Here is a 24,076-nt window from a genome sequence, read left to right on the forward strand (position 1 = left end):
GGAAGATACGAGGGAAAGATGGGAGATATTTTCACAGGAGAGAGAGAGAGAGGATGACGAGGGAGATATTTTCATCCCGCCTTCTTGGTCGCTAATCTATCCAATACAGAAAGGAGGCAAAACTCATCTCATTCGCTCGAGGCAGTAGGTAACGAGGCCCAATTGTCATGCACAGAAAAGTAAAACATGGATGTAAAAACGGAGGGACGACTGAGCCTTTGACAGCGCCGTAAAAAGTGCGAAGGCTGGTAGATTGTGTGAACTAGAAGGAACGGCCGACAAAGATCGCTCATAATGGCGGGTAGGCTATAGCGCCTTTTATAGGAGAAATTAGTGTTTTATTTTAGGGGTAGGAGAAATTATTGATGATCCCAAAAATAAAATAAAATAAACTGGTGCGAAGAAACTACCGTAGTGGGCCGGCCCACAGCTGAACGGTGTAGGCGAATCAGCGGGCCGATTCGAAGGCCTTGCTTACCATCCGCGCTCCGGGCCGTATCTGGTCACAAGTCAAAACCAGTTACTTGTCTTTTTTGTCTCACACTGACATCTCGCTCCGTGTCCTGGTGGGAGGCCCCGCCGCATCTGGCCCCGCAAAACCTATCTCGACCGCCTTCCTCCCCGATCTCGCCCCTCCTCGCCTGGCGACCAGATCCGCTTCTCCGATATCCAGATCTTCGGAGCACGCCCCGCTCGCCTCGGCTAAGGTGAGCCGGAGCCGCTGGCCGCCGGCCGCCACACGACGCCGCGTTCTAATAACGCACGCTGACTCCGTGGTTTTTTCTTTCCGTCGCAGTCGTGAGTTGAGTAAGGGAGGCAGCAGCAGCAGCCATGGCGGCGGCGGAGGAGAACAGCTCGCTCTTCCTGATATTCATCCTGACCATGATCGCGCTGCCCCTGGTGCCGTACACGATCACGCGGCTGTGCCACGCGGCGACGAAGAAGGCCAAGACCATCCACTGCCGCTGCTCCGGGTGCCACCGCTCCGGAAAGTACCGGAAGTCGATCTACAAGAAGGTGGGCGGGTTGCGGCTGTTTGTTCTGCGTGAGGCTAGCAGTAGAATTCTAGTGCGTGCTAACTCCTCTATGATCGTGTTCTGATTCTTGTCGTGCAGATATCCAACTTCTCGACGTGGAGCAACCTTACCATTTTGCTTCTCTGGATCGTTGTGATCTTCCTGATTTACTACATCAAACTCAGCAGCCGCGAGGTATGGTAACTTTTGCCTGGTATATGTTGTCAATATTTCTTTTGTTCAAGCAGTTAACTCAAATTCTTCTCTGCTGTGAACTAGTAGATACAGAAGGATTTAATAATGACTCATGTGACCTTTTGTCTGCTCCTTCACCTAGAATAGTCTTGATTAGTAGATGACTATACTGAAATAAACTGATAACCAAAAGTACAACTCAGTTCACGTTCAGCTTTATCCTACCAGAGCAGTCACCACAATGTTCATGTTTTGTCAGTTCCTTGATGCTGCAAAGTCACCGTTTTCTTTTTAGTAGCAGCATGCCCAGCCAGTTTGCTTTTTAGTAGCAGCATGCCCAGCCAGTTTGTTGGGATATATACTACTAGAAAGGCTAGCATATCTTTGTGCTGATTTAGTTCCCCTTTTGTTCTTCTGAAGCCTCACTAATGTTTCACTCTCTTGAACATTGTCAAACAATCACATACGCAGAAACCTTGTTGTCAAGTTTGGTATTGTAGATTTCAGGACTTAGTTTGTTTTTGTATCCAAGCATAGGTAGGTTTATTTCCTAGAAGCATTTTTTGCAAAGTCCCGATTGTTCATCTGTCTGAATCGTAATTATGCTAGTTAATTTTGGATACTATATGCATAAATAATGCTGTACTTAGTGTGAAGGATTTTTTTTCCTGAAATTTCACCAGGGCAAGATCCCAATAATTGATTTTATATGATTTTGTTTCCTAGGTCCAAGTTTTTGAGCCATACAGCATTCTTGGACTAGAACCAGGGGCATCAGAATCTGAAATCAAGAAGTCATACAGGAGACTCTCTATTCAGTACCATCCTGATAAAAATCCCGATCCTGGTAAAATGTGTTTCACACTTCTTTTAAAGTTGATTGTTTGATATGTAGAAGTCTAGTTTGTGTTAATTTTTTGCTCTTCATTTTCCCCAGAGGCCCATACGTACTTTGTTGAATCTATCTCCAAGGCGTATCAGGCGTTAACTGATCCTATATCTCGTGAAAATTATGAGAAGTATGGTCATCCAGATGGGCGCCAGGTAACATGAACATTAGTTATTTGTAACACTTAGTGGATTAGTGGAAAGCTAATCCTTTCCTATAACATCTGAAGCTAACATGAATATTCTGGTATATATGTGCATTAGGGGTTCCAAATGGGCATCGCTTTGCCCAAGTTCTTGCTGAATATGGATGGTGCATCTGGCGGGATAATGCTTCTAGGAATTGTGGGGCTTTGCATACTCTTCCCCTTGATGATAGCAGTTATTTATTTATCAAGGTCATCAAAGTATACTGGAAATTATGTCATGCATCAAACTCTGTCCACTTATTATTACTTTATGAAGCCATCTCTAGCTCCAAGGTATGAAAATACAAAATATAATTTTGATATTTTGGCATTTGTTTTTCCATTTTTTTTGATATTTGCTGATTGGCTTCATGATATGGCATGTTCACTAGAGAAGATTTAGCAGCTGAAGTGAAAATACTCCTTCCTTTCAAATAACTAGACATGAGACATTGCAAATTTTATTATTAAAGTGAAGCACTCCTGTCAATGTCAAATGCGCGACTAACAGTGCCATAAGCATTGGGACAGTGTCAAAGATCATGCTAAAGTTCACATTATGATTTGTCATCCTAGCTTCAAAACTATCAGAATTTTGATCTGATTCAGTGATCATGATTTTTCTTACCTGTCTGATTACTAGTTGGGCATAATATGGTTCCAAAACTCATATTGTAACACCACAGTAAATTTATAACTCATCGCCTTTAATTTTGGATGATAAGATTTATAGCCGAGAAAACCCTGTTTAAATAAATAATAACGAAACCTACTTTCGCTGATCAATATTAGTAGTCTAAAAGATCTCTTGTTTAAGCAACCTATATAACTAGTGAAGCAAATGCCTGCAAACTTCCTCGTCGGTTTACAATCTTCTGTTATGAATTACGGGTTCTTCAGTTTTACCATATTTGATCAATGGAACTATTGGTTGCATGTTCCAGCAAAGTCATGGATGTCTTCATCAAGGCTGCAGAGTATATGGAGATGCCAGTACGACGCAGTGATGATGAGCCCCTGCAGAAATTGTTTGTAGCAGTTAGAAGTGAGTTAAATCTAGATTTGAAGAATATTAGAACTGAGCAAGCCAAGTTCTGGAAGCAGCATCCATCACTTGTAAAGGTTGGTCTTTTGTTGGTGCATGCTGTGATACCAAATGATATTTGTGATTGGACAAATCCTTGATGCTTGTATTTTTCAGATGGAACTCTTGATTCAGGCTCATCTTACTCGAGAGTCATTTGCTTTGACACCAGCGCTAGTAAAAGATTACAGGCACATGCTTGAACTTGCGCCTCGTCTTTTGGAAGAACTAGTTAAGGTACAAGATTGGATTTCTCTCTTTGAATTTCTTTCTTTGTTAATTGTTTTTTTTGAGCAATTGGCAGGAGCTCTGCCTTTAAATATAGAAGAAGAGAATTGGCCACCTAATAAGGAAAACTGGCCTAAAACCGATGCAACTTAACTTCACACACACCAGCCCTGAGACTGCGCCCAAGCGAGCCGACAACTTTGTAATCCAACCGACCAGAGTCGACACCCTAGAACGTGGCCTGGAGCCGTGCTCCGGCTTACAAACCTCAGCAACACACTCACCATCCTTGAGGGCGCGTCCCAGATGAGCCGACAACTCTACCACCCAAGTGACGAGACTCACACCCTGCAACACAAGGGTGCTCTCCGGAGCCGCCGCTTGGGCTTCCACACCTGCCTCGAGGCCATGCACCAGACAAGCCAACGGCCCCACCACCCAAGTGACCAAAACCGACACCCAGCAACACAAAGGTGCTCCCTGGAGGCCGCCGCTTCGGCTTCCACAACGGACTCGAGGCCGCGCACCTGCCTAGCCAACGACAAAACTGCAGGACAACACAAGCCTTGGCGCTTGATAGAGGACAAAGCCGCCAAGGCGACACCTTGGGGGGGGGGGGGTACGATGCCGCTCTAGCCTTGGCCGGAGAACTCGAGATCCGTATGATGAAGGGGCTCCACAACGACACCTTCCAAGGAGGCGAACACCGTCCAGTCTGCCGTCAACATCGATCGGGTTGGTGCTAGGCTTTCACTTGGAGCTCACCATACCCAACGTCATTGCATCAAGCCCCGCCATCCATCAGAGCACGGGTAGCCATACATCACAAACAACATGCCGCCACCGACCGTCGTCTCACCACCCTCCATCCATGGCATATAGTCAACCTCTAAGAACCACCACGCAAGACACAAGCTGCATCACTTCCTGCCATGACGTCTGTGTCAACCTGCAAGAAGCCAGATCGGCGCAAAGGACGCTGGATCTGCGCACGCCCTGCCGCCCCAGTTTCCTCGCTGGAGACCACAGGATCCACGCTGAAGCGACCAAAGCCGCCGTCACCCCACGCTCGCGCAGCCACCTGCTGCCATAAGCCGTCCAGAGGAGCAGCAACGTCACATTAATTGTGAACTCGCACCGGCTTGTCTTCATTAATTGTGAACTCGCACATCCTGTCTCCTCTCCCCATACTATGACCTATGAGTAAAAGCTGTTACAAGTTATGACAGACACAAATGCATATCAACTGTCTTTTGTTTATGCTGTGCGATCTTGCTGTGTTTAATTATGGTAGCTTTAGGTCAGTTGATGTGGGTTTCGCATGGCTACAATTAACTGTTGTGCCAATAGCTGATGTTTAGGATGGCTATCAATACTAGCGAGCCATTCAAGCTTACACAGAGCATGATTAATAAATTGTGTCAATTTATTCCTAATAATTTATCCATGAAATATCTAAAGGTACTAAAAGTAATACTCCATTTAGATGACACAGGCATGGTATGATTTATGTACATTTAGTTCTCTGTAACTTGGTTTTGATTATACTTTGGTCGTAGTTAACACAATAAACCGTAAGGGTGGGTTTGCCCGTCTGGTTACATTGGCACAATATGACTCACGCGTATGACGTAGGATGATTAATTGACAGATCTTTTTGAAGTTTCAAATGTGGAGCTGTGATGGTTTATATTTTTTTATTGACTAGTTCTGTAGAAAATACGTACTACTGTATTAACTAACACATAAGTGTGGTTCCGTATTTTGTCTCATGGTTGTAGCTGTATATAAACAGGCGACCCTGCCTCACAGATGTGCATTATGGCAGGGATGTTTAGTGTCTGGTTTATGCAAGTAATACTTTCGCTTGATTTTCTGTGTGAGGCAATGTCATGCCTATTAGTATTAATCTTGTGGTGTCGAGACATTTAAGTATGAATCAGTCATTAGTCCTGAGATCCAAATGCATGATGCATCACATGTCTAATTGAGTTTACATTGCTATAGCTGACAGTTTTTGTTTGATAAATAACCTTAGCCGTTAAACATTTAGTGCTTCAATAAAAGAAGGGGAGAATTTCTTTGTTGCACTCTGTTCTTATAATTTTTTTTCTTCGCTTTTGCTTCAGTGTACCTTTTTCTTCTTCTTCTTCTTCTTAGTATTTGATGCCTCATAAATTAATATACTTACTGGTTCGCAGATTGCACTTCTACCGAGGAGTCCCAACGGTTTTGGATGGCTCAGGCCTGCAATTGGTGTAGTTGAGCTGTCTCAAAGTATAATTCAGGTATTTTGAAGCTCTCCATGTGCCTTTACTTCAGCTAACTTGTGGTGAATAACTTCATGTTTTTGGTGATTTGTATATGTCGATATATATTGTTCCACATTAAACTTTTCTGGCGTAGACTATAATTTGTGTTTATCTTAGATTTTTCTAGATTCATCTGGTCTGTTTCACTTCTAAACTTATCTTCTAACCCATCAGTTTAATTGTCCATCCCAACATTTAGATGTTGCAATACTTGTTATAAGATCTGCCACCATCGTTTTTGACCATGGATGACTAGTGTTTATTCAAAATCTTGTCCATTTAGTGGTTCGTGTCATTAAGTTGATGTTAAAAGGCCGAATCATATGGTTCACTAAACTCGGAATGAATTCTGTCAGTTTGGTACTTGTTCAGTTTTTCATTTGATCGCAACTTGGGAAGGGTGATTGGATATCTCCAGTTATACTGCAAGTGTTAAGTTGCAGCAAGGCAGTTTATGTTTTGAGCATAGTAGATCCATGCAAAGTTTTTAAGGCGGTAAGGTGATGTGATGTGCCGTCTCACCTTTTAAGTGCTTAAAGCGTAAGGCGATGCGACGCCTTATTAGACACATAAATATGTAATATATGGCAGCCGATTAGGAGATTTAACAGCTAGCTGTAACATAAATGCACCACAAGTTGCATAACATGATAACTGTTAGCAAAGCATAGGCCTCAAATCATCTTGTGTAGATGACAGATCGTCTTTGAACTAAAGCTTCATTCTCCTCATCTATATATTGTTCCATAGCTTCAAATTTTTTTGTGTTTAAGAAATTGCACATCTCTTTCCTAATTTGCGCGGATGCCTCGGCACACTTATCCACAACACTGAAACCCTAGAAAGGTTCCAGCATGGACTATCTTGCCACACTGTACACAGGAGTAAAATTTCCTCTCTAAATCCGGCCAGAACGCGAACTTTGAAGCTGGATCGTTGGATGTAGCTAACTCACCATGATGTGGTAGTTTACCATGGCAATGTGGACAATGAGACACCTTCTGGTCTCAGTGACACTGCATGTGTTTGTTGCACATTCTGTTTACTTGTCTCAGTCCATTACCATTGCATTCATCTGCATCTGTTAGCAAAATTGGGTTGTAGTTCATCTGTACTTTCACATGTTTTGATCTTAGCTTTTGGCTTCTGTAGTTACATTTTCTTCCATAAGCTTGTTTGTTACCACTGATGGCAATGGAAATAGTTGAATCAAATTTGACTTGGATACATATCTTAGGCTGTCCCTCTCAGTGCTCGAAAAGCTGGTGGAGGTAATTCAGAAGGAATAGCACCTTTCTTGCAGCTGCCACATTTTACTGAAGCAACTGTAAAAAAAATTGCCCGCAAGGTATTTCCTTAACCTTAAAGTTTTCATACGAAAAGCAGAGTGAACTTTTGGCTCAATCAGTAGCCTGTCCTTCAGAGAAATGCTTTATCCTTTGGAGAGTAACATCTTATTCTATTTTTAACCGCAGAAAATCAGGGCATTCCAAGAACTTTGCGATATGTCTGAGGTGGAACGTGCCACACTGCTGACACAGGTAGCTGGACTTTCAGAAGAAGAAGCTCGGGATGTAGAGCTTGTACTGGAGATGATTCCTACTGTTGAGGTGGATATTAAATGTGAAACTGAAGGAGAAGAGGGCATACAAGAGGGTGATGTTGTGACAATGTATGCTTGGGTCTCACTTCAGCGTCGCAGCGGACTAACTGCTGCCCTTCCCCATGCTCCTTTCTATCCGTTCCACAGGGAAGAGAACTTCTGGCTGCTTCTAGCGGACACCGCGTCAAACGAAGTTTGGTTATCCCAGAAAATCAGCTTCATGGATGAGGCTACCGCCATAACTGCAGCGTCAAAAGCTATACAAGATACCCAGGAAGCATTGGGAGCAAGCCCAAAGGAAATAGGAATTGCAGTTAGGGAGGCGGTTGACAGAGTGAAGAAAGGCAGTAGGTTGGTGATGGGCAAGTTCCAAGCCCCATCAGAGGGCAATCACAACCTGACGTCCTTCTGCTTGTGCGACGCATGGATAGGCTGTGACAGCAAGACTAGCTTTAAGCTGAAGGTTCTGAAGCGCAGCCGCGCGGGAACAAGAACCTATGTGCCTGAAGAAGGGCCAGTGGCAGAGGATGGCATTGAGGAGGAAGAGGAGGAGGAAGAAGAGGAGTACGACGATTACGAGAGCGAGTACAGTGAGGACGAGGAAGAAGAAAAGAAGGGAAAAGGTAAGGTTGCAAACGGAGCAGCACATCAAAGGGCAAGCTCTGATATAGATTCAGGCAGCGATGATTGATACTATACCTTGTGATGTTCAACCATAGATGATTAACATCCATGTTTTTTGCCATTTGACTTGTGAAACTTAGAGAGGAAACATCTCCCATCAACTTATAGAGCATGCGGTAATAGATACTGGATTTTTTGTTTTGTTTATTATTCTTGCGCTGTATGAATGGAACCAATAATTGAGAATAGGCTGTGAAATCAAATCGGCGGGATTATCTTGGGTTCTCAACATACCTTGAAATGCACTAAACTTATAGTAGTTGAAATCAAATGATTTAATGATTGCAATTTGGAGTTAGGCTAACCTTCCAAATTCTGGGAAGTTCGATTGCAACCATAAAATTTGTAGCCGAGCCTTGAACGGTAAATCGATTATAGTTGCGTCCCGTTGTGAGGAATTTGTCTTCTTGCTTTTCCATCTTCTGTATCAACAGTCCCATTTCCGGTTATTCACGATTTCAAAAGAGTACTTTTTAAACAGCTTTGGCTTTTGGCTTATTTGTTTTTCTTTTCCACTGAGCACTGGCGAAGCTTGCACAAACAAGGACGAGCCAGCATCAGAAGCCGCACATTTTTTGTAATTTAGGAGGATTATTTTTAACCTTAAAAACTTAAATACTCTAATATCATCACTGATCGGTTATAAAATTATAAGGGGGCATTGACTTCCCTTGGCCCAACCCCAATGAAGCTCTGCCAGTGCCATGGAGGATGGTTCTTCCCTTGGTCCCAAACCTATTGACGATAATACTGATAACAGAACTACCTTAGGTACGACTGTTTTCGTACGATGGATGTACCGCAATGAGTCTGATGGATGGTGGATGAAATCACTTAGGTGATGTTGAGTCTAATCGTGCAGTTAGCGGATGGCAAATGATGAATTTTATAGTACGCATAGCACTACTCTAATGATAATACAATGGATATGTAACACACATTAGAGTTTTATTGTAAGATATAAAGTTGATTGGAACATTACAATTGGAAAGAATAAGAACAAAGTGTAAACTACCCAACATTTAGTGCACTATATATTCGCAAAAAATAATAATTTAGCGCACAATACAGATTAGAGTATACTTGAACCCATCTGGAAAAAAGAGAGAGCATACTTTCCTTTTTGAGAGGAAAAAAGAGAGTATACTTGACCATCCACAATAGGACATACCCTCTGCCAATGGCGAAGCTAGACAAGAATCTTGGGGTTTCCCCTTATGTAAGCCCTGTATAGTATATTTTCCTCACTGTTTTGCCTAAGGCTGCCTAGCGGAGCTAGCTAGAAGCCATTGGGGGGGGGGGGGGGGGGGGGGGGTGCACGACCCCCTCAGACTTGTACTAAGCTGCCCTCCGCATCAAAGGGCGGCAACAATATCACACTTCAAAAGGAAAAAAAAGACATCCAAAAATCAATACAGAGAGCTGACGATCTAGCATGGTAGAGTCGCGGAAGACATGTACTCTTGCTCCAAGCTGTAGCAGTTTTGGTTCCTTTGAGAGGGTAAATTAGCTTTGCCAAATACACCACTTTGAACTGGTGTATGGCAAAGCTAATTTACAATTTTACATCAATAATCGGCATGAACAATCTTTTGGGATAATACAAACCATCAATAATCAAATGCGATGATTTATTACAACTCTTACCTCAAGGACCATTGTAAAATTGTTGTATGTGTGATATCTTGGTTTGGACATGTAACATTGCACTGAACCACTGTTGAAGTCGCAACCAGTGAAGTTCAATGAGAAATAATCGGGATTGAAAGATCTTCCAGGAGGATACCAGGACAAGTTGTACACATCGACCTCTGACCTCAAAGAGATGACCTGGGAAATTGCTACTCCCTCCGATCCATATCACTTGTCGCTCAAACGGATGTATCTAGACGTATTTTAATGCTAGACATCCATTTGAGCGACAAGTAATATGAATCGGAGTGAGTAGTACAGAAAAACACGTACTGTCATCACTAGGAGTATGTAAGTACCCGTGATATCGGAGGTGATCTCCGTGACCCTGTCATGCAGGAAGAGCCTCGGAGGCCGCGAGCCACCACCGGGGTCGTCGGTGATGAGCTCAAAGTCCGGCGGCCGAAAGCAGCCAGGCCCGATGCCGAATGGGTAGTCGAAGCTCAGGTTGCCACGTCGATTTGGACAGCCGGCAAGCGTGGCGATGGATGGAATGCGGGTTGTGTTGGCCGGTTGGCTTCTTTGCACGCCGAATGCTCGCACCATTACCCCCCTTCCGCAACATGAGCGTGAGCAGACTCAACAGTGCATCGAGGAGCCTCATCTTCCTTGCGGAGTATTTGGGTCTGAGGCTATGTGTGCCAAAGATTGTCTTGTTGTTTTTAATTAGGGTGTGGCTAGGTCTCAGTCCACTGAGACTTAACTAAGTCTCAATCAAGTGGCATAGTATATAAGATGAAAAGAAAGAAAAACTTAAAAGAAGATTTTTGTACGAATCTTCATGCAAGACCAAAGGAATACAATATCGACTGAGACCAAAGTCTTAGTCAGCTGAGACTTAGCAAAACTGATTTAATTATTATGTACCATCTCCGTTTCTAAATATAAGATGTTTTCATAGTTTCAAATCTCCGTTTCTAAATATAAGATGTTCTCGTAGTTTCAATTGAACTTCCAAAATGTCTTTTGCAGTTTAAATTGAGCTGCCAAAACATCTTATATTTAGGATATACCTTTCTAAAGTAGAGTAATGACTAAACACTAGAAACATGCTCAAACGGAGACATTACAACATCGGAGATAATCTAGATTGCTTGCTGTTTGATATGCATGTCGAAGAAACAGTGGAGCATCTTCTGTTCCAGTGTAGCTTCAGTCAAAACTGCTGGCAACACCTTGGCATTCAGTGGCCGGTGAATGGCGACAGGCTGCAACTAGTTGAGCGTGGCAAAACTCTTTGGGGGACAGAATGTTCATGGATATCTTTTTGGTGGCGGCCTGGAGTCTATGGAAAGAACGCAAAAACAATTACTTCCGAGTTCCGAGGCATCCACCCCACGTTCCCCTCCTAGAAAAATAGATTTGTAAAAGACTTCTCCAACATTAGTTATAGGGTGTCTGAGGAAAAGAGACAGTTTATTACTGCTTTTGTGGCAAGCCTCAACTAATTTTCTACTAGCTTAGTCTTTAGTTCTTCCCCCTCCCACCTCCACCCTGTGTGGTGTTGGTCCCCCATGTAAATATGTAAAGTTACTTTTGTGATTGCTTAATACATATGCAGTAGGAGGCTCTCCTACTGTCTTCAAGGTTAAAAAAAAAAACGACCTAAGTCATCATAACTTAATTTTCATTCAGAAGTTGCTTATCACACAAAGACTCGATGGTTCGAAAAGAACCCAAGACTCGGAGTCATTCAACAAAAGGCTGAAGCATTCTTGCCAAATACTGACAAGGTTTAACCCCAGGCCATTATTTACATTTCACTATTGTATTTTTCTTAAGAAACCCTGGAGATATTCTAGTTGTTAAAACGTTAAAATACTGATCTTTATCCATATGCTTTACAATTTCTTTTGGCCATGGTGATCTCTGAAGATTTTATCGCAGAATGAGCACACGGCAACTAAGTTGAAGCCATTTTTAGTATTGTCACGCTGAGAAATACTCATCAGTTGTTGCAGCTCCATCTTCAGCTTCTGGTTCTCCTTGATTAGCCCTTGGGACTTTCTCTTGAGATGCTCATAATCCTCTGCCGTCTGCTTCTGCTTGCTCCTAAAATGCGGACATAATCACCTTATCAGAAAACCATACTACAAATGCCGTGATAAATACATGGACAATTCTGACTTGTGAGAGTGCAAGTACCGGGCTCTTCTGTTCTGAAACCAGACTTCGACTTGGCGTGGTTTTATGTCCAGCCTCTTCGCCAGCCCTTGCTTCACAATCTAATTGTTTTGTAATCATGGCCTCAACTTCTCTATGATAAGAAAGAACATGGGAGTTCTGATGCCTTAATATGCTAGGCAATGTTTTGACATGAACTTACCGCGTCAAGGTTGCAATGTTCTTCGTAGACACCTTCGAGCACCGTCACCTGTTCAGCGCTAAGCCGTAGCTTCTTCCTTGGATGACCATCGCCGTGATCATCGCTGTCTTGATCTGGGAACAAGGCGAGTTGGACAGGCGGTTTTGGATTGGAATTGGAGCCAGTGCCTCGCTTAGATTTGGAGTGCTTGCTGTTGCTAGTAGATCCACTGCCAAGGGAAAGGGCAGTCATTTCCTCTATTTCTTCTTCCATCTCAGCCATTTTTACTTCTCCCAAGGGAAAGTGCATCTCTGCTGGTGGATCTCAGCTGTGTTTCTTGGTTGGAAACCATACCTCTATCAGAGCAAAAACACGTATATATTGTGGAGGATGTGTGGCGGTTTTGTTGGTGGCCTCTTAATTTGGTGATGACTCCAATTGGGGGAGCAAAGACTGCAATAAAACGATGATGTTTAGAGCTCCAGTTAATTGGTGTTGTAATTGTCACTGGGGTTTCTTCAGAACCCATCATGCATGCTGGAGATTTTCTAGGCAAGATGTGTATCAGAGATTGTCTTTGCTTCCCTTGATTCTTTCTCCTCATCACGGTTCAGGATTGTAACTGGGGGTTTCAGTTATTGGACGTATCATAAACTGCACTTATTACAAGAACCAGCGTTTATTGCCATGTTGCCCGTTTCGTTGGACCAAGCCAAGTCGGTCTATTTTTTGTACTAATCTATAAAGGCTGCCCCCTTGCAAAAAATAAATAAAACATAAAGCTGTCAGTTAATGTTCTTGTACTACTAATTATGTACGTGCATGCCAAGCATAATTTGGTCCCATTTTGTTTGTGTACATCCGCGAACGGGACCTTGTTTCAGAAGATTGAAGGCCTGATACCTTCATACATAGGCGATCGGGACAATGTTTCATACTCCAGTGTTTTTACTTTTTCTCGGTTTCTCCAGTCCATATTACTTGTCCCAGTTTTAGTACAACTTTGTAGGGACTAGTATTTTTCAAAAGTTAACTAGGAATTACAGTATGTTTTTCTTTTTGCGGGGGTGAATTACAGTATGTTTCATTTCTCAGTGTCATATATGCTCGTCCACAAGGCGACGTCGTAAAGATCTTAAAAAAGAGCATTACTATTTATTAACACCACTACAGAAAATAGACGGCTTAGTAGAGAATGAGAAGTGCATACGGTGGCTGGGCTCTAGGGAGCTCGGATTTTTTTTTCAGCGAAATACATTTTCGACATCTTAAAAGAATCTGAAATAAGTACACACATAAGCATATATGTCTGGTATATATGTAGGAAATTTCATGAACATTTTTGGTTGATCAGGATCATGAACATATATGTTCATATGAATATGTGATGTACACAAAAAAAGACAAATATATAGTTTAAAATGGGTTTTTTCTTTATTGTATTTGGGCCAACTTTTTGTCTTTTTTTGTCCAGTCCGCCGATAGTCGTATTATTTAACGAAACTTTATACGTACTTAGAAAACATGTATATGTACTTGTGGAAGAAAATTTGATATTTTTTATAAAATTAAATTTATTTTGATTTATTTTTGAAAAACAGGCTCCCTATAACCATCTGCGATGGAGCCATCTGTGATACTCCACATGGTAGACAAATTTTGTTGACAGCCATCTGGGATATGTCTTATCTCATATGCTCTTTCTATTAGAGCCATCTATGATGATGAAATTGTTCAAAATATGACCTAGATGCAATAATAAAGTTGTTAGTATACTATTTCCATGTTCATAACTAAGTTTGTTCTTATGTGTTGTAATTGCGATGGTCCTTAAATATGAGATCCGGAAAGAAACCTATTTGCATGTGTGAAAAGATAAGCATCAAATAGATTCATAGTCCTGCCTCTAGACTAGCTCATGTATTGTTAATGGTTATATTTTCCTAACCATGGTTATTGTTACTGTAACAAGGATACTGGTAATAATGAGAATGCATTGTTAGGCACAATGTTGGTGGATATACCCAACTTACGAAATACAGCGAGATATGTTGTCAGTATTTTTGTATAAAGTTTTAACGCTTACTTGCGTCCTTAGACCATGAGAATAACATATACTCAGATATCAAATGGTTAAATTTGGGGTTGCTAGATGTCACTCCATAACTGGGTGATCATAAAGGTAGCTTTCGGTTATATCGCACAAGTATGTTGTGGTGTTTGATATGTCAAGCTAGGATTTGCTACTCCGGTGATGGAGAGATACACTTTGGGCCTACTCGGTATTATGACGTACATCATCGCTTGGCCAAGCATAGTGGCTATTCAGTATTATGATGTACATCATCGCTTGGCCAAGCATAGTGGCTAGGTGTTAGTCACGGGGACATCTGAATACGATAACAAGAAAAGAGTACAAACTCGTAACGAGGATAACTAGGTATTGTGATCGAAGTGTTGATCACGGGAATACCGTAGAAGTCTCGTCTTAGGTTTTGTAAAGTGTTGTGAAGCAAAGGGAGTATAGGATGACATAAGATTCAATCGATAAAGTTCTTCATTGGTATGCGGGGATTATTATGGGTGTCCAGATCTCGCTAATAATTATTGACCGAAAGGTGTTTCGGACATGTTGACGCGTCTCCAATGTATCTATAATTTTTAATTCTTTCATGCTATTATATTAACAATCTTGGATACTTTATATGCAATTTTATATCATTTTTGGGGACTAACCTATTAACTCAGTGCCTAGTGCCAGTTGCTGTTTTTTGCTTCTTTCAGAAAATCGGTACCAAACGAAGCTCAAACACGATGAAACTTTACGGTAGTTTTTTCTGGACCAATAGGGACCATACAACGTTCGGGAGGAGGCCAGAAGATCAAAGGGAGAGCGACGAGCTCACATGGCGCGCCCCCGGGAGGCACCTGAGCTCGTGGGTCCCATGCAGCTCTGTTTGACCTAATTCCAATTCCATAGATTCCCAAATATTCCCAAACCAACAAAGAGCCACCCAAAACACCTTTTCCGCTGCCGCAAGCTTCTATTCTTCTGTGATCCCATCTGGAGGCCTTTTCCGGTACTCCGCCGGAGGGGAATCGACCACGGAGGGCTTCTACATCATCCTTGCTGCACCTCCAATGATGTGTGAGTAGTTTACCACAGACCTACAGGTCCATAGCTAGTAGCTAGACGGCTTCTTCTTTCTCTCTGATCTTTAATACAAAGGTCTCTAAGATGTCCATGGAGTTCTATTCGATGTAATCTTCTTTTGCAGTGTATTCGTTGGAATCCGATGAATTGTGGGTTTATGATCAGATTATTCATTGAAAGTAACTGAGACTTTTCTGAACTTTATTATGCATGATTGTTATAGCTTTGTATTTTTCTCTGATCCATCCGTTTAGTTTGGCCAACTAGATTGATTTATCTTCAGTGGGAGAGGTGCTTTGTAATGGGTTCAATCTTGCGGTGTCCTCACCTTGTGATAGAAGGGGTAGCGAGGCACATATTTGTATTGTGGCTATTAAGGGTAAACGACGGGGTTCAATCATATTGCTTGGTTTTATTCTATCTAGATTATGTCATCATACATCATGCATTACTCTATTTGTCATGAACTTAATACGTAGAGAGGCAAGCATATAAGCGCTCTCGAAGTGGAGTAATAGTCGTAGATGCAGAATCGTCTCGGTCTACTTGTCACGGACGTAATGCCTATATACATGATCATTGCCATAAATAGCACCATACCTATGCGCTTTTCTGTCAATTGCCCAACAGTAATTTGTCTACCCACCGTATGCTATTTATTCGAGGAGAAGCTTCTAGTGAAAACTATGGCCCCGTGTCTACTTTTTAACATATTATAAAAACCAAAAATACCTTGCTATAGTTTATTATCTTTTATTTTACTTTGCAATTTATATAGCTACCACTACCAGATTTAATCCTGGTAAGTAACGAGTTCAAGGGGATTTACAACCCTCTTGCCCGTGTTGGGTGCAAATATTTGCTCTTCTGTGTGCATGTACTGTCCACTAGGATTTGCGTGATTCTCCTATTGGTTCGATAACCTTGGTTCTTACTGAGGGAAATACTTATCGGCTACTATATTGCTTCACCCTTCCTCTCCAGGGAAAATTCCAACGCAACTCACAAGTAGCAGAAAGAATTCTGGCGCCATTTCCGGGGAGACATCATCAAATACATACAAGTACCTTCATTTACATTATCATTTACTTGCTCTACTTTTTATTTGCTTTTACTAGTCTCGTTACAAAAAAATATCAAAAACACAAAAATATTTTTACTTTGTTAGTTTGCTTGTTTGCTTGCTTTGCCACTATGGTTAGTTCTTCTCCTGATATTCCTATCCCTCCTTACTTAGGAGAGGATGTCGGTGTCAAAACCAGCAGATCTCGGGTAGGGGGTCCCGAGCTGTGGATCTTGGATCGATGGGGAACAGTAAACGCAGGGACAGTATTTACCCCCGGTTCGGGCTCTCTCGAAGAGGTAAAACCCTACGTCCTGCTTAATTATATTGATGTGTGTATACGATGGTTACAGAGTTGATCTACCTCGAGATCGGATGAACTAAACCCTAGATCAGTAGGATGATGGTTCTAGCCTCTACGGACTAAACCCTATGGTTTATATAGACACCAGAGGTACCTAGGGTTACACATGGTCAGTTGCCATCAGGGAATAAACATGTCGATTCTGCCATCTTGACTTGGAGGAAACATCAAGGCTTCACAGGTTTCCTTCCTGAACATGGAGTCGCCTTATAGTTCGGCCTTCCAATAATAGTCACAGAGCGGCCCACCTGTCCGGCCCAAGAGAGGTAGACCGGCAGTCCGAGGACCCCTCAATCCATGACTCCCTCAGTACCCCCTGAACTAGTCTTCAAAACTGAGGCATGCGCGGGACTCATCGGCTTTGTGGACCAGTTCCTTTCTTCCGTGGCACTTGCACCAGGCACATAATGACTTTTAGCCAAAGCTATGAGGGTTGTCCGGCCAATTCACCGGATTATATCCTGATGTCCGAACTGTATGGTTCACTTAGCCTCGAAGGCCAGCCACTCAAGTGTGAATAGTGTCCTGGCATCTTTTGGCGAAAGGTCACAACCGACCACTGATACGTCTCCAACGTATCTACTTTTCCAAACTCTTTTGCCCTTATTTTGGACTCTAACTTGCATGATTTGAATGGAACTAACCCGGACTGACGCTGTTTTCAGCAGAATTGCCATGGTGTTATTTTTTGTGCAGAATAAAAAGTTTCGGAATGACCTGAAAATCAACGGAGATTATTTTTTAAATTAATAAAAAATATTGGCGAAAGAATCAACACCAGGGGCCCACACCCTAGCCACAAGGGTGGGGGTGCGCCCCTGGACCTCCATCGACCTCAACTCCAACTCCATATATTCACTTTCGGGGAGAAAAAAATCAGAGAGAAGGATTCATCGCGTTTTATGATACGGAGCCGCCACCAAGCTCCGTTCTTCCTCAAGAGGGCAGATCTGGAGTCCATTCTGGGCTTCGGAGAGGGGAATCCGTCGCCATCGTCATCATCAACCATCCTCCATCACCAATTTCATGATGCTCACCGCCGTGCATGAGTAATTCCATCGTAGGCTTGCTGGACCGTGATGGGTTGGATGAGATTTACCATGTAATCGAGTTAGTTTTGTCAGGGTTTGATCCCTAGTATCCACTATGTTCTAAGATTGATGTTGCTATGACTTTGCTATGCTTAATGCTTGTCACTAGGGCCCGAGTGCCATGAACTCAGATCTGAACCCTTTATGTTTTCATCAATATATTTGTGTTCTTGATCCGATATTGCAAGTTATAGTCACCTATTACGTGTTATGATCCGCCAACTCCGGAGTGACAATAGTCGGGACCACTCCCGGTGATGACCGTAGTTTGAGGAGTTCATGTATTCACTAAGTGCTAATGATTTGGTCCGGTACTCTATTAAAAGGAGGCCTTAATATCCCTTAGTTTCCAATAGGACCCCGCTGCCACGGGAGGGTAGGACAAAAGATGGCATGCAAGTTATTTTCCATAAGCACGTATGACTATATTCGGAATACATGCCTACATTACATTGATGAATTGGAGCTAGTTCTGTGTCACCCTATGTTATAACCGTTGCATGATGAATGCCATCCGACATAATTATCCATCATTGATCCATTGCCTACTAGTTTTTCACATATTGATCTTTGCTTCGTTACTTTTCCGTTGCCACTGTTACGATTGCTACGAAACTACTACTGTCACTTTTGCCACTGTTACCGTTACTTCCATACTACTTTGCTGCATATATTAAGTCTTTCAGGTGTGGTTGAATTGACAACTCAGCTGCTAATACTCGAGAATATTCTTTGGCTCCCCTTGTGTCGAATCAATAAATTTGGGTTGAATACTCTACCCTCGAAAACTGTTGTGATCCCCTATACTTGTGGGTTATCAAGACCTTTTTCTGGCGCCGTTGCCGGGGAGCATAGCTCTATTCTCTGTGTCACTTGGGATTTATATCTGTTGATCACTATGAGGAATCTGAAAGATCAAAGAACTAAGATTTTTCCCTCAACTACGAGGGGAGGTAAGGAACTGCCATCCAGCTCTGCACTTGATTCTCCTTCTGTTTTGAGTAAACTTGCGACACCTGCACCTTCTATTGATTCTGATATGTCGCATGTTATTGATGATGCCACTTATACTATGAATGATGCTTATGATACTACTTCTGTGCTTGATGATACTGTGCCACTAGGTGAATTTCTTGATGAACAACTTGCTAGGGTTAGAGAGAATGAAATTACTGAAACTAATGATATTATTGAAGATTATGATTATGATTCCCCCCTAGATATGAATTGCCTGTTGTTCCTGAGGGTTATGTTATGGATGAAGAAACTGCTAGAGACTTTTTTGCTTGCAATGATAGAGAGGATCTTAAGAAATTGTTAGTTAAGCTGAAAGAAAAATCCTTGAATGCTAGAATGAAATATGATCCCGCTTTTGCTACTTCACATGTCTTTGTTACTGATAAGGATTATGAATTCTCTGTCGATCCTGAGTTAATTACTTTGGTCGAATCTGATCCTTTTCATGGTTATGAATCTGAAACTGTTGTGGCACATCTTACTAAATTGAATGATATAGCCACCCTAGTTGCCCATGAGGAAAAATTCGTTATTACTATATCCTTAAATTGTTTCCTTTCTCATTAAAGGGTGATGCTAAGATATGGTTTAATTCTCTTGCTCCTGGTTGTGTGTGTAGTCCCCAGGATATGATTTATTACTTCTCTGCAAAATATTTCCCTGCTCATAAGAAACAAGCTACTTTAAGGGAAATATATAATTTTGTGCAAATTGAAGAAGAGAGTCTCCCACAAGCATGGGGGAGGCTTCTCCAATTATTTAATGCTTTGCCTGATCACCCTCTCAAGAAAAATGAAATACTCGATATCTTTTATAATGGACTAACCGATGCTTCGAGAGACCACCTGGATAGTTGTGCTGGCTGTCTTTTCAGGGAAAGAACTGTTGAGCAAGCTGAATTGCTATTGAATAATATATTGAGTAATGAAAATGATTGGACACTTCCTGAACCAACTCCGAAGCCAACTCCGAAGAAAAGGGGTATTCTATTTCTCAGTCCTGAAGATATGCAAGAGGCAAAGAAATCTATGAAAGAAAAAGGTATTAAAGCTGAAGATGTTAAAAATCTACCACCTATTGAAGAAATGCATGGTCTTGATAACCTGACACAGGTAGTAGAGGTAAACTCTCTTCATAGATTTGATGAAGGTTATATCCCTCATAATAAGTCTGCTAGACAATGCTTTGATGAGTTTAATAACTTTATTGTTAAACAAGAAAATTTCAATGCACTAGTACAACGAGCTGTTAAACAAACGGTTTTAACCCCTTCCCGTGACGGCCTTTGGAACCGTCGCTAAGTGAGCATGGGCGATAGGGGGTCCTTCCCACACGACCCAGAAACCGTCGGGATATGCCCTCCAGGCACACACACTTAGCAAAATGAGGTCGTGTGCGACCGGCGAGCGCTCAAATATGGAAATATGTACAGTAGAGCTAAAAAAATACAATTATACGACGAAATTGTTTCCGGTCGCAAGTACATCCCACACAGTGAGTCCCTGCTAAATGTTTCCGTTCGTACGTACATCCCACACAGTCGCTCGAAGGAAAACGTTTCCGTTCACAGGCACATCACTCACAATTTTTACCGTTAAATCGTTTGCGTTATTGAATGTATCACACACAGTCCGTAGAAGAAACTGTGTGGCAAAGGCTGTCCATCACACACAGTTTTTATGTGGTAAACGTTTGCGCAAGGTGGCCTAACGCAAACAGTTTTCAAGAGAAAGTCATGTGTGATTGTTCATTGATCCAACATGGTTTATTCCTAAAAACTGTATGCGTTGCCTGAGGTCACCGCCCACGGTATTTTCTCAACAACCGTTTGCAATAGCAAAACCCAATTAGCAGGCTAATTATCCGATTATTCATAATCCATTTATTAATCTAATTGACATTTCATATTAAGCACACAATATATTTCATTTTCATAATTGAAATACATCAGAGTACATCATATAGCTTCAGCACTCAGCTACCCCATTACACAACTACACCAGGACCAAGTTTCACATGCAACATCTATAACTTTTCAAAATTAGCGTCATAGACGGTACATAGACAGAGGTATCTCATCTGAAAAACTGCTGAAGCAGAAGGCGAATATTGAGCCTTCATTGATGTTGAAGGTCTTTGTAACTTTAGGCTAGTGCCTGTGGATGATTGATCGTCCATCCTTCGTCCTCTTCAGGAACACTTCAATATTGAACCATGGGTGTTGTATGAATACCTTCCTCGCCTCCTGACCATACAGGTGATTTGAGAGGTAATCATCAGTGAACTGCTTTGGAAAGGCCTGAAAACAAGGATGTGCATAAATATCTTCTCTATATTGGAAATGGGGCAAAGGAATAAAAAAAGGCAAGGTATAATAGTTAGTACCATCCTGTAGTGAACTGATGTCTTCTTCATTATGCAGACAAAGATCTTGTTGTTTTTTATCGCTAATTTATTTATCCTAATAATCTTTCTGAGTTTCTTGACTTGACTGATATTCATGGACAATTCATTTCCCCATATGCAAAAAGGGTCGAACAGTGGGTCAAAACCTCTGACAGTAGGACCTACATGTGCAAGACCAAATTGTTAAAACCTAAATATTAGAATGGTTCCTGCAATTGCACAATAATGTGCTATTAGACAACGGAGCATGCACGTGCTAACCTCGATTGTAAACCTCAGTGCTGCCCATTGTTCCCTGCAACACATATAAGGTAGTTAGTCATCAGGTTAAGTAAGGGTTCGCATGCTATCAGTAAAATATGTTGACGAAAAATAAGCATATTGTAGATTCATCAGATTAATTCAAGCCACATGGAAAAGCCATTTATCCAAACCAAGCATGATTAAGAACTAGGAAATATAGCACTTGTATATGTTTCTCATGTATTAAGTGCAACCAAATTCGATTTATTCCTCACATGCACAACAATACAAAATTCTACCCACGACAATTGGACATCGCATTGCAGAATTGAACCAAGCAGTTAACTAAACACCATAACAAATGAACCAACATTAACTATGCACCACATTGCACAATATACCATACTCCTAATAGAAAATCAGACAGTTAACCAAAAAGTTAACTACAACCAATTGTAGCAATTGTATTTGTTTCTCATATATTTACTACAGCCAAATTCAATTTATTCCTCACATGGTATACAATAACAGAATGCACCCACAACTATTGGACATCGCATTGCAGAATTGAACCAAACAGTTAACTAAACACCACAACACAAATGAACCAAACGTTAACTGAGCACCACATTGCACAATGTATAACCAAACCAAGCATGCTTGACAACTTGGAAATATAGCAATTGTATTCGTTTCTCATGTATTTTGTAAAGATAAATTCGATTTATTTCTCACATGGAAGACAATACAAAATTGCAGCCTGAAGAATTGAACATCACATTTGCAGAATTGAACCAAAGAGTTAACTGAAGATGGCAACTAATTAACAAAATAGTTAATAAGTGAGCACCACACTGCACGACATATAGAACATATACACTAGAGCAAGAGATTGCATGGTAAAATTAGATAGCACAATCCACTAGAATTTGTGAAGGAAAGGCAGGAGCAGCACATGCAACGGGTAAACCGAGCATGCTTAACCGGCATAGCTAGAAATGGCAAGGTGCTCCTCCAAGATCTGGGGGTCGGCACGAATGGCAGCCATCGCGACCTCATCTACGCGCGCGGCCACGATTTGCTTCTCCGCTGCCAAATGCTCCTTGAGATCCTGGCTATACTGCGTGCACCATGGCTCAGGGTCGTGCTTATTTGGTGGAGGGGTCGGTGATTTGGGTGGAAGGTGTCGCGCTCACGCCGGCGGTCGGGGCATGTGGGATGTGGAAGGAGGAGGAGGATGGGGGTCGGGTGTGGATTACCTGCCTGGATAGGGGAGGCCGAGCAGCGTGAAGGAGGGTCGCCGGCGAGGAGGCGGCGGCGCTGCAAGCAAGGAGTGAAGGTTTCAACTTGGAAAGGAAGGCGAAAAGAGGGGAAATGTGGCTTTTGGTAAGGGGGGGGCGGGGAGGTAGATATTTCCGCGGAAGCCGAAAATTTGAAATCGCTTCAGTGAAAAAACTGGCGCACAAAGTGTCATCAGACACCGTCCCTTATTCAGAACTGTGTACGATATGTGAACATCACAAACGATTCAGATAACTTAACCCGTGTGTGTTGAGTTTGAACGTCAAAAATTTTGGTTCGAATTTCCCTGGTTACAGTGGTCATCCACGTCATTGCATAATTTGGGTACACAAAGGAGACTAACTTCTTAATTGAGCAAGTTCAGCAATTAAACAGAGCTAGCTGACCTAAACATTTACTCTAACAAATTAAAGATGGACGCTCTTAATTAAACAAAACAAAGAGTACTACTACGGCTGGTGCTCATTGATCTCCGCCGCCGCCTCCATGTCCAGCTCGCGCCCTGGGGAAGGGGCTCCATGGCATCAATTGCACCATACTCGGCAAGCATCTCGCCATCCGCGTCCGCCATATCTTTGGCATAGGCCGCCACGAGCTGGGCGTGGGCGGCTGCGATCTAGGCTCTGGCGGGCTCCATCGTGGCAAGGTATGCCGCGCAGGAACGGACGACTGCTCGAACTCTCTCGGCAATTGCCAGCTCTTCGGCCGTGGGTTGCCGACCTTGTCAGAGAAGCTTCGTTCGATTTGTGCGGTGACCGCAAGGAGCTGGGCGTGGACGGCCTCGACATGGTAGTGGGCGGCCTCCATCAGGGCTAAGGCCGCCGCTGCGGAACAGACAACTGCTGTGCCGCTCTCGCCAGTGGCTATCCCCGAGGCAGATGCTGCTGCCACCGCCTGAGAAGCAACAACGGTCGTTTGGGCTGCCTTGGCCACCCGGACGCAGACTGCGGTCGCCCTCACGAAGCTTGTTAGCACGCGCCTGGCGGCTGCGGCCGCGCTCTCGCCGGAGTGGGCCGCCGAAGTTGCCCTCACGACGTGGGTCCACGTCCCCATCTTTCACCGGCGACGAATGAACAGTGAAATGATATTTGGGGAGTGAGCTAGTGTGCTTGACACGTAGGCTGTGGACTGTAGCCGACGCACCTTCTCGCGTAAGCCATAGGCGTACTATACACCAACGATGCTCCAAGATATTTTGTGCTGCATCTCACACGGTTGATGATAATAAACCGTGTGCGATC

At 42.6% G+C, this 24,076-nt stretch overlaps 2 protein-coding genes across 2 annotated transcripts; one reads left to right on the forward strand and one right to left on the reverse strand.

Annotated features, from left to right (window-relative positions):
* Positions 1–535: 535 nt before the first annotated feature.
* LOC109738042 (dnaJ protein ERDJ2) lies at positions 536–8,427 on the forward strand. Its single transcript, XM_020297151.4, has 11 exons — positions 536–707; positions 797–1,017; positions 1,116–1,211; positions 1,938–2,058; positions 2,149–2,255; positions 2,364–2,581; positions 3,232–3,409; positions 3,489–3,608; positions 5,801–5,887; positions 7,149–7,259; positions 7,387–8,427. Exons 2-11 carry the CDS (start codon positions 832–834, stop codon positions 8,203–8,205), a joined length of 2,043 nt encoding a protein of 680 aa, XP_020152740.1. The 5' UTR covers positions 536–707; positions 797–831; the 3' UTR covers positions 8,206–8,427.
* A 3,304-nt stretch (positions 8,428–11,731) lies between these two features.
* LOC120974014 (homeobox-leucine zipper protein HAT3-like) lies at positions 11,732–12,477 on the reverse strand. The gene is made up of 3 exons (XM_040400361.1): positions 12,217–12,477; positions 12,036–12,115; positions 11,732–11,942 (listed from the first exon to the last, which is right to left on the reverse strand). The coding sequence occupies exons 1-3, from the start codon at positions 12,475–12,477 to the stop codon at positions 11,732–11,734; spliced, it is 552 nt and encodes a 183-aa protein (XP_040256295.1).
* Between the last annotated feature and the right edge of the window lie 11,599 nt (positions 12,478–24,076).

Source organism: Aegilops tauschii, chromosome 2 (assembly GCF_002575655.3).
Source record: "Aegilops tauschii subsp. strangulata cultivar AL8/78 chromosome 2, Aet v6.0, whole genome shotgun sequence".
Taxonomy (NCBI): Eukaryota; Viridiplantae; Streptophyta; class Magnoliopsida; order Poales; family Poaceae; genus Aegilops; species Aegilops tauschii.